Source organism: Capsicum annuum, chromosome 8 (genome assembly GCF_002878395.1).
Source record: "Capsicum annuum cultivar UCD-10X-F1 chromosome 8, UCD10Xv1.1, whole genome shotgun sequence".
In the NCBI taxonomy this organism is placed as follows: domain Eukaryota; kingdom Viridiplantae; phylum Streptophyta; class Magnoliopsida; order Solanales; family Solanaceae; genus Capsicum; species Capsicum annuum.
This window is the reverse complement of record NC_061118.1, coordinates 16,841,491-16,857,416: the sequence shown is the minus strand read 5'-3', so window position 1 is coordinate 16,857,416 and position 15,926 is coordinate 16,841,491. Positions and strand designations below refer to the sequence as shown.

The 15,926-nt window shown below is 33.9% G+C and overlaps 1 protein-coding gene across 1 annotated transcript in view; it reads right to left on the bottom strand.

The window, feature by feature from the left end:
- The window catches only part of LOC107838988 (peptidyl-prolyl cis-trans isomerase CYP57), a gene marked incomplete in the record, with an annotated part of 55,018 nt that extends 45,810 nt beyond the window's left edge, over window positions 1-9,208 (bottom strand). Inside the window, 3 exon segments of the mRNA XM_016682307.2 lie at window positions 1,353-1,454; window positions 1,577-1,755; window positions 8,844-9,208. Coding sequence (XP_016537793.1) covers window positions 1,353-1,454; window positions 1,577-1,755; window positions 8,844-9,063 — 501 coding nt within the window.
- Window positions 9,209-15,926: the final 6,718 nt, after the last annotated feature.

Below are 15,926 nucleotides of genomic sequence, written 5' to 3'. Positions count from 1 at the left end.
CTCTAGAGTTTACAGACGCCCATTGAACCCATCTACTACCTCATATGCTTTAAGCCACCTGTTCCGTTATCCTTGCCATCTTGGTTTACTGCAAACAAACTGCAAAACGCTTCTATTTCATACTTAAGATGTTTTTTCTTATTCGGACACTTCAACTTCATCTGGACCATGTCATAATATCTATAAGCATATCTGCAAGACTATTTCAGGCATTTTCACTCTCACCCTCCACTCATTCCACGTTCTTTCATCATAATTTATATTTGAGAGACGCTTTAATTCTAAATCCTTTCCTCAACCTACGTTCTTTTTCAATTCTCATCAAAAAGTCCAGTGTTTCATGCTCAGAACCAGAAATGAAATTCCTAAGAATTTTCTATATTTCTAAAAAAATTCTTTTGCCTAGATTGTTGCCAAGTTATCATCAATTAATAAAGAGCCAGTGTTATCAAAGGCACGCTTAAGCCCTGAAGCAAGGCTCAAAACATGTTGAGCGCTTCACCCAACTTTATGTGAGCTTCACTGTCGTCATCAAGTTTCTAAGGCATACTTTTCCTGGCGAATGAGTCTCTTTTGAAGAGCCGACACTAAACAATTGATATTTCACTTTATCGTAATTGTTTTTCAATTTCTTTGTTCATATATTTGTCATTCATGATTTTATAGTTATCAGTCTTGGACTAAACATAAATATTTGTATTTTTTTCTCCCTTTGCGCCTTGTTTCATTGAAGCCCACGCTTTTTTGTGCTTTGTGCTTTAAGCTCCAACATACCTTAAGAGTCTTTTTGCGCTTTTTTTTGTTGATAACACTGTAAAAATCTGAAAGTAGTATGTCCAAGTTCACTCAAATTTGGACACATAACTAGATCAAGCATCACATTACCAAACGAAATGGAGAAGAACGAACTATGTAAAGCAAACTTTCTAATCGGGGACCATGAATTGCACAATATCTTCGCAAGCAAAAGCTCTTATCCATAAAATGATGTCAATATTGACCACTAAACATCACTCACCCTTATCCAATGACCTCAGGTTGGCTTTATGAATTTGGATATTGACACAAGCACAACACACAAGTAATTAGCTAAGCCATGAGAAAATCAGAAGTGCATTGGAAAGAGATGCGTGGAAAGTGCGCAATATAATCAGGTAAACCACGTGAAAATTAAGTAAAATAACTGATTCCAATTACTGTCAAGTAACAGAGTCTAACTACTACTTTAGTTGTAACACAGACAACAGTAATAAAATGATGTGCCTCAAATCAAGCATGAGATATGTAGTTTAAGAGTAGCCACAACATCAGAGACAGGCTGTGAAAGAGAGCATAAACAGATATCCAGGTACCTCTACAGACAGTATCTTAGGTGGAGGATCCACAGGCCGATCATCCTTGTCAGTTTCAACTTCACCCAATGTAATAAGATTATATATTGAATCCCCAGTTACCTGCAAATAAGGGAATGAAGCTTTGAATTTACAGAAACAAGTTAAAGTTTTTTTTGCTAGTTAAGAAACAAGTTGTGTTGACAAGATGTAGTATGCTTGTTGCAAGGAGACAAGTTGGTTACTTTTCCAAAGATTGTATGCTTTTTGTCGAGAAAGTCACAACGATCCAAAGTCATGAAGAATTGACTTGCATTTGAATTTGGTGAGCCTGCACCGGCACATGCCACCAAACCCCTATGTTTGAATCTTAAACGGGAGTGAAATTCATCCGGAAACACACCACCATATATGCTTTCACCACCTGCATGAGTCCATGGGAATCACCTTCGTCAATGCATGCTAAAACGGGATATAAGAAACCAAACTAATGATTAACTCAACTAGAGAGAGCGCTTTAGTGAGCTGACATGCTTCACATCATTCCACACTGAAAGAAGATTTTATCAAAGATCTAGACAATTACCGCAAAAGGAGCAGAACAGAACAGAAGTAATGTCATTAGATAACTGAGGACAAAGTGTCCATTATTGGAGCTTAATCATTTCTCTTCTTTTTAAAAGAAAAAGGATTTCATTGAAAGAGCAGAGAAGTTTATTCTTTTTTTTATTTTTTTATAACCACAGTGTCCGGGCCAGCTTGCGCGCACCTCGACTACTTCCACGGGATACCTACCACCTCCCATCAGCAACAAGTTTATTCTTATTTTTAGAACGGTTACATCAGGGACAGATTGTGGGCAACACGACTATTTTACCAGGCACCTGCTGCATGTTAGGATGCAATAGCTTGAGTTTGAATATAGGAAAGACAAACAAGGGTTTCGCCAAGCCCCGAAGTGCAGACTATTTTGGACAAAGCACAACCCAAAAGTATTTGAAAGAATCGAAAAAAACTTCTCCTAAATTCAACTTTTTTCTATCTTCAGAAAACAAAAGAACACCACCTGCAAACAAATGAACTTGTGGAGAATGGAGACTATACAATTTTATAGGTAGTGGTCTACTTAACTTATATTGACTTTTTCCACTTTTTACAAATGAATAAGATGTGTAGAAATAATATTAACATCAATGATATCCTTCCATTTCAAAAAGAAATGGAAAATCCAACCAAAATATGCACCCAAATTTTGGAAAAATGAAAAATGGACATAAATATTACAAATAAGTATAATGTTACCAGTTTTTAAAAAAAAATACAAACAAGTATATAGATGTCTACTGACATTGGACAGGGAGAAGGGGGGTCATTTCAGCCTGAAAGGTATATAACTTGGCCATTTTATGCATATCTCCCTGTATTAAGATGGTTTAACAGTTGACCAACTTTAGAGACAAAAAGTGGTATTAAGAGAATTGCCAAATAGCCGGTTCATCCTTTGGAACCATGTCACATCTCATATTTAATACACCAACAAGATCATACCCAGTGTATTCCCATCAAGGGGGTTCTGAGGAAGTTAAAGTGTACGCAGTCTATACCACTACCTCAGATGAAGGAGAGAGGTTATTTCCGATAGACCCTCGGCTCAGGACAGATAAAAATATAACAAACAAAACACATAAAAGCATGCAACACCAAGGGATATCACACCGCTAGATAGTAAAAGATAATAACAGAGACAAGACACGCACAAAGTAATACTATAAAATATCTATTCGAAAAACATAGGCACCACCAACGCACCACAGACGTACTCCTACACACTAACCCTCTACCCTAATCTGCGTCCTCCACACTTTCCTATCAACGGTCATGTCCTCCGGAGGCAGTAACTGCTCCATATAATGTCTAATCACCTCCCTCCAATACTTCTTAGGCCTACCTCTATCCCGCCTAAAATCATCCATAGCCAGTCTTTCACACCTCCGTACTGGAGCATCCATGCCCTTCCTTATCATATGCCCATAGCATCACAACCACGCTTCCCACACCTTGTCCTCTATCAAAGCCACTCACATCTTCTCCCGAATAATCTCATTTCTAACCCTATCCCTCCTAGTAAGTCCACACATCCATCGCAACATTCTCATCTCCACCACCTTCAACTTCAGGATGTGGGAGTTCTTAACTGACCAACACTCTGCTCCATGCAACGTAGCCGGTCGGACTACCACTCTATAGAACTTACCTTTGAGCTTAGGAGACACCTTCTTATCACACACAACTCCCGAAGCGAGCCTCCATTTCAACCACTCTGCACCAATACAGTACGTCACATCCTCATCAATCTCCCCCATTCCCTTGAATCATAGACCCAAGGTACTTGATACTCCCCCTCTTCTAGACAACCTGGGAATCAAGCTTCACTACCCCGTCGCCTCGTGCGACAAATCACTAAACTTACATTCCAAGAACTCCGTCTTAGTCCTGCTCAACCTAAATTCTTTAGACTTGCGGGTCTCCAAAGCTCCAACTTATCATTAACTCTTCCCCGAGTTTCATCAATCAATGCAACATCATCAGCAAATAACATACACTAAGGCACCTCCCCTTAGATATGCCGCGTCAAAACATCCATTACCAAGGCAAATAAAAAAGGGCTACGAGTTGATCCCTCATGCAACCTTGTCAAAACTGGAAAGTGCTTCGAATCACCTCATGTCATCCTCACACGAGTCTTCGCGTCATCGTACATATCCTAAATCGAGCTAGTGTATGCCATGAGCACCCCTCTAGCCTCCAAGCACCTCCACGGAATCTCCCTGGGAAATTTGTCATTCGTCTTCTCCAGATCGATAAACACCATGTGCAAGTCCTTTCTCCTCTCCCTAAACTACTCTACTAATCTACTCACGAGGTGAATGGCCTCAGTAATCGAGTGACCTGGCATGAAACCGAACTAATTCTCGAAAATAGTCACGATCTTCCACAGTCTCAACTCTACTACCCTTTCCCAAACCTTCATAGTATGACTCAATAACTTGACACCCCTATAGTTGTTGCAGAGTCTTGTTCTTATATAAAGGAACCATCGTACTCCATCTCCGCGCTTCAGGCATCCTTGTCGTCCTAAAAATGATGTTAAACAATCTCATCAGCCACTCCAAACCTGCCACGCCACTGCTCTTCCAAAAATCCACCGAAATCTCGTCTGGCCTAGTCGCCCTGCCTCTACGCATTTTACGAATAGCCCTCTTGACCTCCTCCACCTTGATACACCTACAATAACTATAATCGCAACACTTCTCTGAGTTCTCCAAGTCCCCCAGCACAAAACCTTTATCCACCTCGTCGTTCAAAGTCTATAGAAATAAGATTGTCATCTCTTCCTAATGAGGGCATCCTCCACCAACACTTTGCCATCCTCCCCCTTGATGCACTTCACTTGGTCAAGGTCACGAGCCTTCCGCTCCCTAGCCTTGGCAAGCCTATACAACTTCTTATCTCCACCTTTCTCTTCTAAAGTCGCACACAAGCTCTCAAAAGCCGCCGTCTTCGCCGATGTAACCGCTACCTTAGCCTCTTTCCTAGCTAACCTATACTCATTATTCGTCCGCTTCTCCTCATCATCCTTTCTCTCCACCAACTTAGCATATGCCACTTTCTTAGTCTCCACCTTCCTTTTGACTTCTTCATTGCACCACCAGTCCCCTCGGTGCTTGCCTGATCAACCTCTCGACACACCTAACACCTCTTCAGCGGTCTCCCTAATGCAACTGGCAGTCGTCTCCCACATCCTATATTTAATAATGCTTGAAATCTCTTTGGATTACATGAGTCATAAGCTGCATGACCTGAGCTTGGAGTTCATAAATTCATGGAATATGATTTGTACTTCTGAGTGAACTGGCACTCCTCATACTAGAAACTGGGAGCGTATATGATTCTATGGAAAGTGCATGAATATGAGCTATGATCCTGGAGCTAACTTAGAAGTTATCTCATTAAGAGTAAAACAAAAATTTTAACATTAAATTATATCCCAAAAAGACGAGGAGTAAGAGAGTTGTTACTATACTACTATTTTTTTAGCTCTGCTAGTTGATGATTTGATTGCAACGACATGAAAACAGATAGTGTTCCAAGTTTACGTAAGGGCCCACTTCCAGTTTCCAAAATCCATTCTAAGGCAAATTCTACCCCAAACTAGGCTAAGGTATCTAAATTCACTACTAAATATTAAATAAGCCATTTGCATCAATTTCTTACCAATAGCCCAGAATTAGTTCAAAAGCCTTGGGACACGAACCAAAGGTCCCCATAGCCTAAAATTGACGTTCCAGAGTTGATGGAACTATCAGAATTGGCATACAATGTTGTTTGACTTCCGAGGATCATCAGACTAAGCAATACTATTTCGACAAAGAGCATCATTTATGGGGATTTCAAACAAGATACTTTGAGAGGGCAGTAGTTCATTGTTGAGTTGTTGAATAGTATAGTAGGAACCAATCTTCTCATCTACGATCATCTTCAAGTTCCCTTATTGAATGAATTAAAAAGATCCTTTAAAACAAACTTTCACGGCATTAAAAAGTGATATAGGCACAAGTATAGCATCTCAAATTTTTGAATGTCTAACTTCTTGGCACTTTGCAGTAAGGATATTGTGGTTTCGAAGAATATCAATTATTCTCTGACTCTTTAAAGTAGCTTATGAATCCCGCAAAGAAAGTGAACAAATTACCATTACTTGCTGATCTTTTAACTAAAGATTCAACAAAGAAACGAGATAAAATCCAATACCATACATACTTTAAATAGAAGTTACTCCCTCTGTCCCAATTTATATGACTTACTTTCCTTTTTAGTCAGTCCCAAAAAGAATGACACATTTTTACATTAAGTAACAATTGAATATTAAAATCCTCATTGTACCCTTAATGATATGAGTTATAGCCACACAAATATCTATGACTTATTTTATACCACAAATTTCAAGAGTCTTTTTTCTTTCTTTTTTTCTTTCTTAAACTCTGTGCCAAGTCAAATTACCTCACATAAATTGGGACTAAGGGAGTAAAAGTTAAAGTTGAAGTGTTGGAATGAGGCAATTCAACCACCAAGAGAGAAAAGGAAACCACTCCAACCCTTGATTTGCCACAAACAACTTTGGCATGACAATAGATGGATAAGTATACTAAAAATCAATAGCTTCAACCCAAAACTTTATTGGCATGTTTTTTCTCTTCAAATACTCCTTGCCATGATGAAAGTAATTGTATTCTTTCTTGGCACCACACCATTTTGTTAAAGTGAGAAACAGTCATAAAGTGATGAATCCCATTCTTTTCAAAAGTAGTGTTGAATTCATTTGAAGAATTCTCAACCTCTATAAGATTGAAGTGCCTTGAGTAGCAGCAAATTGTTTGTCCACAAAACTTTTGAATTTTTTAAGGTTTAGAAACTCTGATTTTTTTCCCTCAAAAAATAAAATCAAGTTTCCCAAGAATAATGGTCAATAAAAAACGAAAATAGTTATTTTTACTAAGTGAGTGGCTTGATAGGTCCCTACATATCCTGTGTGGGTAAACTCTAGTACTCTTGTCAAAAACTCTTTATGAAAGCTTCTTTTCTTTTTTGCTTCCCAAAGAGACATTCTTCACAGAGTTTATTATAATGATCAATGAGTTCGCAATCCTTTCAACATGCTTTCCTTGTTCATCAACTTTAGACTATCAAAATTCAAATGATTGAATTTTATACGTCAAAGCCAAAATAAATCTTTGTCGCACAATAGTAGACACCTTGGACATACTTTAAAACTTTCAAGACAATTTAATTATCAGCGATAGGAACCTTGGCTAATAATCTCCTTCTCTCAAAAATAATCTACTTTCATCTTTCATAATCAATCTTTTATCCTAAAGCTAGTCTAAACTCCAATTTTACTTTCATCTCCAATACATTTAATATATTAGAGAAAAATTGATGACTTCTGTCTTTCTGACAAGATAAAATCACATCCTTGCCTTTGATTTGAACTTGGTCATGAAGAGAATAACATACAACAACTAATGTGGCATACCTTCCTAGATTTGACTTGTTCCTTTACCTCCTCAGGGACCTCTTCATTGATTGGAGTCTCAACTTCTATTTTCTTCCCCTAGAGGTAGATTGCCACCTCTTCCTCCTCTAACACAATCCATTCTACATTCACCACCTATTTGTTGCAAGCCGCACCTTCATTTTATTTTATTTTTTTGAGAATAGTAACTTTAAGCCACAACTTCATCTTTCTTCATTAAAGGAAGCTTTGTTTTGTTGGTCAACTGATTCTTATTGCATATTATTAAATCTTTATTCATGCTCTTGCAAGGATCCAATAAGTTATTCAATCGCCATGGTGTCCAAGTCGATTTTTCAATGGGAACAATCAAACAATTAAATCATGAATCTAACGATTGTATTACTATTGCAACAACTCATTCGTCCTTTTAAGTCTTCACCTTATCTCTTTATGTGAATAATGTTAGCCAAAATTATTGAAATATAACCCGAAACAACAAATTCAAATTCCTTATTTGGAATGATTTAAACTCGCCTCTTAAGATTTGGAGGTCGAACCTTTTTCACTTAGTTCAACCCTCTAAAGGAACTTTCGAGAATTTCCCATGCTTCCTTGGAGGTTGTCGCAGTAGCACTTGCTAACCTTCTCAAACATCTTTTTATCCAAACTTTGTTGGCTGAGGGGAAGTCTTTTGATATTTTCTCTTTGTGGCAGCGATCTCTTCCGCACAATTAGTCTCGATCTTCATCAGGTCAAAAACATCATCGACTCCAGATAGAGTAATAATACTTACATAAGTCATGAGGGAATTTACGTATCAATTTATGTGGATTAGATTGTAGAATAGAAATGTGACTGTTAGCAATACTTGGATTAAAATTCTAAAATGAAAAAAACAACCCTCATAATAATAAGAATATTTTTTACTTTATTCATGAATGAATAATTATTTTAAATTGTACATTGTATACCAACTTGTAATATATCAATCATTCAAAAACAAATAATCTCTGCATCACAAATCCGTGTATCACCGATGCCTACGCTATAATCTCGTATTACTAATTCTTGTATTACTAATCCCTACCTTATTAATCCCTTGTCTCTGAACCAAACAGCCCCTATAATGCTTATGCTGAATTTTATGCTAGAATTATCACCCCTTATACTAGAAACCAAAAGGTCAGTTCACATTTCAGTTCAGCACTAAATAAATGAACAGCATGAATAAAATGTTAAGATCCCACCAAGAAGCCTAACCTCCTGTTAGCCCTTATAAATCATCATCAAATTTAAAAAGTCCAATTACACAACTGAACTCCAGTTAGCCCTTAATCGTAATTACATTGAAATATTCACCACTTTCAAAGTCCAATTACACACAAAATTAGGAAATTCAAAGTATTAAACAAAATAAAATAAAATTAGCAACTGACCAGTGCCAGTGCCGGTAGGGTCACCACCTTGAATAAGGAAAGATTTGATAACACGATGAAAGATGGTATTATCATAGTAACCTTCAAGACACAATTGAACAAAATTCCTTACAGCTTTAGGGGCTTCTTTTGGCCATAGTTCTATATCCAATGGCCCATACGTCGTGTTAAGTACCACTTTTCCTTTTGTCGGCGGTTCTAAAACGTACACTGTCGACATCTATGGATGTTTTTCTTCTTTCTCAGCTCCAAAACCTTCAATTCTTTCTTGGGTACTCAAAAACCCAAATACGTATACCGAACGACGCCACATCTTTTCTCAGCCCATAAGTAAGACGGGCGAATTATTTAAGGGGTTGTTTGGTAGAGGCTACAAGAGTAATGTTGAATAATGTGAATTACAACGTTTGTATTATTACTAATATTAGTAATGTTGGATGTTGATATTAATTATGAAGATATTATTTTTTATATAGTATTTAATTTGATGTATTAAAATAATATATATTGACATAATTTTTATATAAGGATGTTTGTTTATCAAAATATCCTTCTTTCCATTAAAGCTTCATAAATATATCGTGATAGTTACGGATAATGGCAACTCCGCCTACAAATTCACTTCCCAATTGCCAACTTCAATTCTTCATCTTTATCCTCCAAAGATCTTTCTCTTCTCCGAAAAAATCCTTAAGTGTAAGCACAATTTTTTGAACTTCATCAAAATCGACACTAATTTAGAATTCTCCAATAAATGTGATAATCTGCTTCAATTGAAATAGAAGGAGAATTTTGGTGCTAATAGGAGAAGTTTAGGATGTGATGTTAAAGAGAGAGGACAGATGGTTATAAGGAGTTCCGGCGAACAAAATAACAAAGAAATCATTGTTTGATTGAAAAATAATAAAGCAACTTTGATAAAAAAAAAAAAAAAAAAAAAAACACACAAAAAATTATTTGATTAAATATAAGGAAGAACAGGTGAAGAAAATCACTATTGCTTTTCCATAGTAAAGTGCAGAAAAGAGAAGAGAGACAAAATAATTTAAGGGGTAATTTTGTAATTCTTTTTTTGTTTCCCATCTGGTGTTCGGTGCCCGCATTGAAGCCCCGACTAATCCGAATAGCGCATTGCAAGGCTCATTAAGGTGGAAGTGCTCCCAATAGAGTTTTCTCCATACCCAGGATCGAACCCTCGACCTCTGGTTAAGGGTGAAGCAGCTCCATCCACTACACCACAACCCATATTGGTGGGATAATTTTGTAATTCATTAAGTTAATGCATGTGTTGAAGCATTTGTATTACTAATACATGAAAAATGAGTGGTATTAATAATATAAACCTCAATACATAATAAAGTGTATAACTAATACAAACATTAGTTATACATAAGATGAAAACGTGTATCAAACAAGGTATTAGTAATACAGAAGACTAACGCATGCATTATTTTTGCTAATATAGTCTACCAAATGACTACTAAGAGTGACAAGAGTTGAAAATGTAAAAAGAGTGACTAAGTCTTAAATATTAGGTGTAGGTGATAAGTTTATAATTAAAGTTTAATAATAATTGACTTTTTTTTAATAAGTCCCCAAGTTTATTGTTTACATTTTAACCCAAATAATAACTAAAATCTTAATTCCTAAAAGAAGAAAATAAGAATTTTTTTATCCTTTCTCTCTCAATGATTTCTCCAGTATTTTTCTTCTGCTTCATTCTCCTTCTTCTTCTTCGCCTCCTCCCCCTCTTTTATTTTGTTGATCTCTTCTTAGTGTTGTTGTTGTTGTTGCTATTATTGTGAATTTCTTCTGTAAAGAACTTGAGAGGAAAAAAATCTCAATTTTAGACTAAATTTTACTTATACAACATTGAGAATTGCTTAAGAGGTGATTTTCGATCATTTTGATAAATAAATTATGTAGTCTAGTGTGTATTATTCATCTGAGTTCGAATTTTATATTGATGGTCCTGCCATTTCAACATATATTTCAGCAACTGATGTAGTAAGTGCTGAAATAGATGCAACAACTACTAAAAGATATACAACAGTCATTGAATGTTTATTCAGCAAATGCTTCAGCAATTATAGCAACTGTTGCATATAATTTCAGCAGTTGCTGAATTTGTTGCAGTAGTTATTGCAATCATATTCAAAAATTGATGAAATAGAATGTTGTAGTTGTTGAATAATGTATAGCAATTATTACATCTATTGTTGCAATTGATGAAGCAGTTGCTAAATAAATTACAACTATTATGATATTTTGGTGTAATTTTTTCTCTTCTATCATGATCAATTTATTTTATTTTAAATCATAATATCTTCGGGTACCTTTAAGATCATTAATGATGGACAAAATAACATTAGAGATTGATTGTTACGGCGAATGGGTTGAGTCAATAATCGTTATAATTGGCGTTGAAAAAATAAAAAAATAACCGAGATGATAGCGATGATTGTGCATTGAGATGTCACACATAATGATTTTGCAAACAAAATCATTACTTATTGTGAACTAAAATTGTGAGCTGAAAGATATTGTCAACATTTACATGCACAATTATGGTGAAAAATAGAAGTCTGCTCTTTTTAGGATAAAAGATCAACGTAGTTTGAATACTTATTTGGAAGATGAATTCAGACCCATTTTGAGGATATACAAGGTTGAAAGGTTGGCGGAGAACCAGAATTTGTATCAAAACCAATAAATATTAAATAATGAATATGATTAGGTGGATATAGATATTCCAAATAAAGAGAGTACAAGCCAACAGATTCCTTCAACTAAAGTTGCTAGTAGTACATCGACAACTACACAATCAACTCAGTCCAGTCATGCTCAAGATGATGAAATGAAATTTTACAATGGTATGTCATTTCAGAATAAATAAGAATTAGATATTTTGCTAAAAAATGCTTGTGTAAAGAAAGATTTTAGATTGAAGAAGATGATTAACTCCAATTTTGTGTATTGTTACAAATGTGTGCATTCCGAATACAAGCAGTGATTAAGAGCTATGAAGCTAAAATATTGTGATAGATTTTACATTAGAAAGTATGAAAAGTTCCACACATGTAGTTCAAAACATCTTACAAGCCACAATCCACACTCTACAACAAAAGTTATTAAAGCATACTTCCAACATATATATCTTGAGGGTAAAGGACCATTTACAAAAGATTTAAAGAACTCTATCCATATTGAATTGGGCTGCAAGGAAAGTTATTGAAAGGTTTAGATGGGTAGCAAGATTGAAAAGTCTCTGATAAGAGGGACACATGAGCATGAATACAGAGTGGTTAATGTATACATTCATATACTTAGGACATTAAATCCGAAAAGTAAGACGACATTGGAGGTTGATGAAAATGATAGGTTCAAGTATTTTTTTTTTGGCCTATGGAACTTAGATTCTTGGTTTTGCACAAATAAAAAAAGTCATAGCTGTTGATGGGATATTTTTGAAAAGTAGGTATGGTGGTGTGTTGTTGTCTGTTGTTGCATAAGATGTAGACATATTTTTCAAGTGGCATTTTGCGTAGTAGACTTTGAATGTGATGCTTCTTACAAATATTTTTTTTGAACAAATGAGCAGTTTTGTACTTGATATTCCTGAATTGTACATAATTTCTGATAGACAATCAACCAAGTATTGAATAGATGGTTTCAGTTGTGTACCCTTCAGGTTATTATGGTTGTTGCATAAGACACCTTGGAGAAAATATTTGAAGTAATTTTCACAATGGAAGCATCGTCTACCACTTTTATAAGGCAACAAAAGCATACAATGTATATGTATTCAGTATTCACTTCAATCAAATAAGAGATATGATTTTAGAATTCTCCACACATCTTGAATGTGTTGGATTTCACCGATGGAGTACGACATTCTTTTCAAGAAATAGGTATAGTTTATCAGTTTATTTTTGTTGGTAGTTGGTATAACTGCTGTAATTTTTTACAACAGTTTTTTTACAACAATTGTTGCATATATTTCAAAAACTTCTAAAATAAGTACAACAACTAATAAAACAAATCTAGTAATTGCTATAAACAACTGCACATGTTGATTAATGTATTCATAGTTTTAACAGTATATTTCACCAGTTATTGCATTTCTTCAGCAGTTGCTATATTTATTTCAGCAACTATTGCATTTGTTCCCATAATAAATGCAGAATTGCTGAAATAAATACAACAATATCTTGAAACATACAGTTAATAGTAAAATTTGAGACTTACACATTATAGGTATAATATTATAATGACAAATATTGTTGAGTCGATAATGTAATACTTCTGGATGAAAGAGAATTTTTCAGCATTGCTTTATTTGATGCAATAAACAAGCAATTTACTGAGGTATTTCATGAGAGGCGTATGAAATTTCTTAATACAAAATCAAATCTGTCCCTTCGATGGAGAAAATCATTGTAGAAAATGTTAAATTGGAAAACAAGCTATTCGTCAATCAAATTGCCAACTACAGGTATATTATCATCGGTCATGAAGGAGTTGGAACAGTTGATTTGCAACGCAAATCTTGCACTTGTAAAGTCTTTGATATTGACAAAATACCTTATCAATATATTATGACAGCACTTTAATGGCAATATGGTGAAGACTATGGGAGATGAATACATGAGTACTCCTCTTTATATTGTATAGTAGATGCATACCTTATGGTATATGTGGAGGAAATTAAACCCATGTTATCCGAAGATTCTTGGCAAGTTCATATTGAGATTTTAGATAGAAAAATATTTTCTCCATTTATTGAGCTAGGCAAGGTTGGAAAAAGCCCATCAAAAAGGCGAAAAGAAGTCGGAGAATCATTTTCAACCAAGAATAATAAATATTTCATATGCAAAAGAATTAGACACAAAAAGACTATATGCTCCGAGAAATGCTCCATAGAAACACGTTTGAGCTTGATGTTTTTTTAATTTGTGAACACATCTTTTTGTTATTGTTACTATTTATGTACAAGTTTGATCTAATTGTTATTCTTATTATTTAGTTTTTAAAAATTTACATGTTATATTGTCTATTAGATTTAGCAGATTACAATAATTTGATCTAATTGTTATTCTTATTATTCAGTTTTCAAACATTTGCATGTTATACTATCTAGGAGATTCTACAGATTACAACAATTGTTATAAATTGTTCGACAACTAATATGATTATTGTAACATTATTTAGAAACTATTATGAAATGTTCAACAACTAACATACTTGTTGTAGCAAAATTCAGCAGCTCTTGTGAGACGTCCAGCAACTAACATACTTGCTATAGCACAATTTGTCAATTGCTATGAAACGTTCAACAACTAACGTACTCATTGTAGCAAATTTTAGCAATTGTTATGAAATTCTAGCAACTAACTTACTTGCTATGGCAAAGTCAATTAAGATCACAATCAAATTAAATTTTACTCTTAAATTAGACTAGTATCACACTATTTGTCATTAAATATGATTGACCCATTTAATAAATCATCATTTAACTCAAATTTAGTTGATTACCTTTGCAATCATTTAATTGCTCATTTAGTGTATCTCAAATTACTATCTCATTGTATTTGATAACTATAAAATCTAGCTTTTAAGCTTAAATTAGACTAATATAACATTATTTATCATTAAACATAATTGATTCAATTAATTAGTGATCATTTAACTTAATTAGTTCATTACATATGTAGCATATTTCAGCAATTGCAATGAAACATTTAGCAACTAACGTACTTGTTATAGCATATTTCAACAATTGCTTTCAAACATTCAACAACTAATGAACTTGTTGTAGCATATTTCATCAATTGCTATCAATTGTTCAGCAACTAATGTACTTGTTGCAGCATATTTCAATAATTGTTATGAAATTCCTAGCAACTTACTTATTGTAGAAAATTCAATAAATATCACAATAAAATCTAAATTTTACCCTTAAAGTAGACAAATATCACACCATTTATCATTAAGTATGATTGATCTAATCATTTAGCGATCATTTAACTCGGTTTTAGTTGATACATTTGCAATTGCTTAATTGATCGTCCAGTATATCTCAAATTACTATCTCATTGAATTTGATAACTATAAAATTTGTATTACACTCTTAAATTACACTCATATCACTCTATTTATCATTAAATATGACTCAATCAAATAACGATCATTTAATCTAGTTATAGTTTATTACATTTGTAATTATTTAATTGATCATCTAGTATATCTCAAATTACTATCTCAATGCATTTATAACTATAAAATATCAATTACACTTTTCAATTAGACAAATGTCACTTTATTTATCATTAAATATGATTGATTCAATCACTTAACAGTCATTTAACTCAATTTTAGTTGTTTTAATACAATAATTGCTATAAAATGTTCAACAACAAACATACTTTTAGTAGCATTATGCAGCAATTGCTATGAAATATTTAGCAACTAATGTACGTGTTGTAGCACATTGCAACAATTACTCTGAAACATTCAGAAACTAACGTACTTGCTATAACATATTTCAACAATTATTATCAAATTCCTAGCAACTAACTTACTTGTTGCAGCAAATTCAATTAAGATCACAATCAAATTTAAATTACACTCTTAAATTAGACTATTTCACTCTATTTATCATTAAATATGATTGATCCAATCAATTAGCGGACATTTAACTCAGTTTTAGTTAATTACATTTGCAATCGTTTAATTGATCATCTAGTATATCTCAAATTACTATTTCATTGTATTTGATAACTATAAAATCTAAATTACACTCCTAAATTAGACTAATTTCACTCTATTTATAATTAAATATGATTGATCCAATTTTAGTGGCCATTTAAGTCAATTTTAATTGATTATATTGGCAATCGTTCAACTGATCGTCTAGTATATCTCAAATTACTATCTCATTACATTTGATAATTATAAAATCTAAACTACACTCTTAAATTTGACTAATTTGACCCTATTTATCATTAAATTTGATTGATCTACTCAATTAATCATCATTTAACTCCATATATGTCATAATTCAACAACTTGTTGTAGCATAAT